This window comes from Lolium perenne, chromosome 1 (genome assembly GCF_019359855.2).
Source record: "Lolium perenne isolate Kyuss_39 chromosome 1, Kyuss_2.0, whole genome shotgun sequence".
Classification (NCBI taxonomy): domain Eukaryota; kingdom Viridiplantae; phylum Streptophyta; class Magnoliopsida; order Poales; family Poaceae; genus Lolium; species Lolium perenne.
The window spans coordinates 258,712,926-258,716,696 of record NC_067244.2 but is presented as its reverse complement, the minus strand read 5'-3'; the positions used below and the strand labels follow the sequence as shown (position 1 = coordinate 258,716,696).

Here is a 3,771-nt window from a genome sequence, read left to right as displayed (position 1 = left end):
GTTCCCAACCACTGATCCTCCCAAAAACGTATCTCCGCCCTATTCCTGATGGAGAAGGAACCAAATGGAAAAAAGTATTTCTTTGTTGCCATAATGCCGGCCCAGAAGTGCGAGTCTCCTGGTTTCCAAAAAACCTGGGATAACGCCTTTGAGCCTACATACTTTTTTCGTAGCAGTTGTTGCCATACACTGTCCTTCGTTAATAACCTGGCCAGCCACTTGCCTAGCAAGACCCTGTTTTTAACTTCGAGATCGTGAACACCGAGTCCACCTTGATCTTTTGGATGGCATACAACACTCCATTTTATCAATATTTTTTCTTCTCGCTATCCCCTTGCCAAAAGGATCTTGATCGGAAGTAATCCAATCGATGTAAGGCTCAGTTCTTTTGGCGGCTTCTCCGAGAAGCTGCCCTCCCCCGGCTTCCGGGAAGGCTGGGGAGGGCAGCTTCTCGGAGAAGCCGCCAAAAGAACTGAGCCTAAAACTCCTTTGCGTAACTGGAAGAAAGAAGTCATATACAATACCTTGTTTGTGAGTACTGAATTTATGAGAACTAATCTTCCCCCAAGGGATAGGAGCTTTCCTTTCCAACTAGTAAGGCGTTTCTGAAGTCGTTCTTCGACGATTTTTCATTCAGCCAGAGTTAGTCTCCGATCATGAATCGGAATACCAAGATAGCTGATTGGAAAACAACCAAGCCCGCATCCGAATAGCTCGACATAAAGGTTGGCATCGTCTATGGCCTCACCGAAACAAAACAACTCACTTTTATGGAAGTTGATCTTTAGACCTGACAATTGTTTGAATGCTGAAAGAATTAACTTCATATTACGGGCCTTTGCCAAATCATGATCCATAAATAGAATTGTATCGTCGGCATACGGAAGAATTGATAAGCCCCCATCAACTAAGTGGGAACCACACCTTCAAATTGGCCATCGAACTTAGCACGCTCAATTATAATTTTAAGCTGCTCTGCATGTATAAAACGCACTACCTATTCATCAAACAAATTTCCTGCCTCAAGTTTTAATCATGTCATAAAAATTGCGTTGAGCTATCATAATTCTCACATTCGAATTAATGTATTAATCACTGCATTCTCAATTTATAAATTTCGAGTTTAGATTGATATAGTGTTATTGCATTCCTCTTATGAGGATAGTTCTGATGTGCTTATCTATGTACATGTACTTGTTGGGATACCTTTACATACAGTATAATGTTTGAAATTACGCAAGTACTTTCCTATTTCTGAAACCCAAACGGTTCAAAGGTATATTCGGTCTGGTGCAGTTTTCTTTTTGCCAAACCGATCAGAATGATTTCAAAAAATTGTTTTGCCATGCCCTAGTTAACTCTGAGATTTTCTTAAGTCTAAGTCAGTTACAAAAAAGTGTTTGAGTTGCACTTTTCTGTTTAAAAAGTGCAATTGCACTTTTCTGCCAGAAATGTGTAACTGAATTGAGTTACACTTTTCTTTGAACTACAGTTGCATTTTTCTGAGGTGATTGAGACTTGATAAAAATATACGGTTCTCTTAAAATAGTGTTTAGTACTGTATAATTTTTAGACGGCTTAAAACCTACGGGCATAGAGCAGTTCTTCAGTTTAAATATCCATCTAATACATATATGTTATAATTGTTCACTAGTTATACTTTTCTACTCCGTAGCTTGATTAGCCTTCATGTTAGAATTTTGCACACGAAATTCCCGCGGAATTCGCCCGTCCCAGACTGTAGGTCAGCTGAAATGGAATCCGTTGGTTCACGAGGGAAAGAAATCCAAGCAGAGTCCACCCTGCACCAAACTGAGCACTAACGACCATCGTCCAGACTGGAGAGGGTCTTCTGGAAGCGACGGCGATCGCCGCCTCGACCTCGACGGCTCGACCTCGACCCGGCCACTGAATTCAACCCTCCATCATCCTCACCACCACCTTTATAAACGCCGCTCCCCCATTGGCCCTCTCCTTCCTTCTTCATCCACCACCCGGAACGGAACCCTCCTCGCTCCATCTCATTCTCCTCTCCCCCGACGTACGCTGCACACCACACCACACACAAACACGTTGCAAGTCGATCGTAGCACCAGCAGCGCGCGGCGGCAATGGAGGAGAGGATCCACCACCGGCGCCAGGAACCACGAACCACCGCCGACCCCGCGCTCTCCTCGGGGGACGACGAGTCGACGGACGGGGAGTTCGAGTTCCCCTGCTTCCTCGGCGCCAACCACGGCTCCCCCGCGCTGGCCGACGACCTCTTCGCCGACGGCCGCATCAGGCCCGCCACTTTCTACCCGGTCTTCGGCCGCCGCTCGTCGGTAACCCACGGCCTCGCCCCGGCGCCGGCGCCGGCGACAGAGCGGAGGACGAGGGGGCAGCTGGGCCGGCTCTTCCTCGAGGAGTCCCGCGCGTGGAACAGCAGCTCGTCCTCGTCGAGCGCCGGGTCGTCCGCGTCCACGTCGTCCTCCGCGGCGACCGACGACCTGGAGGGTGCGGCGCCGGAGAGCTACTGCGTGTGGGCGCCCGGCGCCTCGGCGGCGTCCTCGCCGCGGCCTAGGAAGAGCGGCTCCACGGGGTCCATGGCGCGCTGGCGCCGCATCAGCGACCTCGTCGTCGGCCGCAGCCACAGCGACGGCAAGGAGAAGTTCCTCTTCCTCCCGGCCAACCCGCCCACGCCGCCGATCAAGAACCCCGCCACGAAGCCGAGCGCCAAGAAGAAGACCGAGATCGGCACGGTGGCCGCCGCCCAACGGATGTCGGCCCAGTACGGCGCCGCCAAGGCGGTCGGCGCGGCCACTCCGCGGCGCACCTTCCTGCCGTACCGCGAGGAGCTCGTTGGCTTCTTTGCCAACGTCCACGGCATCAGCCGGAGCCACCCGCACCCCTACTGACCGACGACCCACGAGGCCACGGCAACGACGCCGACGCCGGTCCATCGGACAGTAAAATCCACGATATGATTCGAATTACATTCGTGTGTTCAGGCTTGGATTTTTCCTCGATGATCAGTCGTTAGGTATAGTATGTGACACTGAAAATTGCCAAGAGTCGTTGGAGCGTGAACAGTGTGGAACGTGGGCTGGAGCGCACCGGCCGGTGTGTGGACGTCGTCGTCGCGCGGTCGCACCGGCGAAGTGTGAACGCCGACTTGCGGTGGCGAGTGACAACACCTCATCTCTTCCTTCTTCTTCTCTACTCCAAGGAATTTTCCTGTCCTGCTTCTGAGTTTGTACATTCCCAACAGTGGCCATTAATCTTTGAGCACGACATCTCCGTTTCCAAAAAGAGTTGCGACTGCATTGCATATCGGTAATAATACTGTGACTGTGTACGCCGGCCATCTGTTGAGCTCGATCGATTAACTGCCTATTATTATGTAATCGATGGACGACAGAGACGAGACGGCGATGCAGGTGTGTGTAGCCGATCGATGTGTGACTCTGCGTAACCACACACATGAACTTCATTCACGGGGAAAAGACAGGGTACCACTTTACGGAGGCAAGCGAGCGCGACGGGCGGCGACGGACGTGTGTGTGTGTACACACGACGGCGGCGACGGGTGGCCGTCGACGTGCGCGCGCCGCAGCCACGCACGGCGGCGTCAAGTGCCCAGACGACGCCGTCGACCGACCGACCGACGGCAGGTACGTCGATCATGTGCTGGGGAGGACCGACGACGAGTCTGTTTGGTTCATCTCGATTGGTTCGTTGATGGCATGCACTGATACACGTGTAATACTGTGTAGCGATTTTGCTACAATC

At 51.9% G+C, this 3,771-nt stretch overlaps 1 protein-coding gene across 1 annotated transcript; it reads left to right on the top strand.

Moving 5' to 3' along the window:
* The first annotated feature begins 1,896 nt into the window (after positions 1-1,896).
* Positions 1,897-3,291, top strand: LOC127326311 (uncharacterized). Its single transcript, XM_051353167.2, has one exon. It carries the CDS (start codon positions 2,112-2,114, stop codon positions 2,895-2,897), a length of 786 nt encoding a protein of 261 aa, XP_051209127.1. The 5' UTR covers positions 1,897-2,111; the 3' UTR covers positions 2,898-3,291.
* The last annotated feature ends 480 nt before the right edge of the window (positions 3,292-3,771 follow it).

Bases quoted from the DNA above. Each gene is read 5' to 3' on its own strand.
- LOC127326311 (XM_051353167.2), top strand. From the start codon at position 2,112: ATGGAGGAGAGGATCCACCACCGGCGCCAGGAACCACGAACCACCGCC.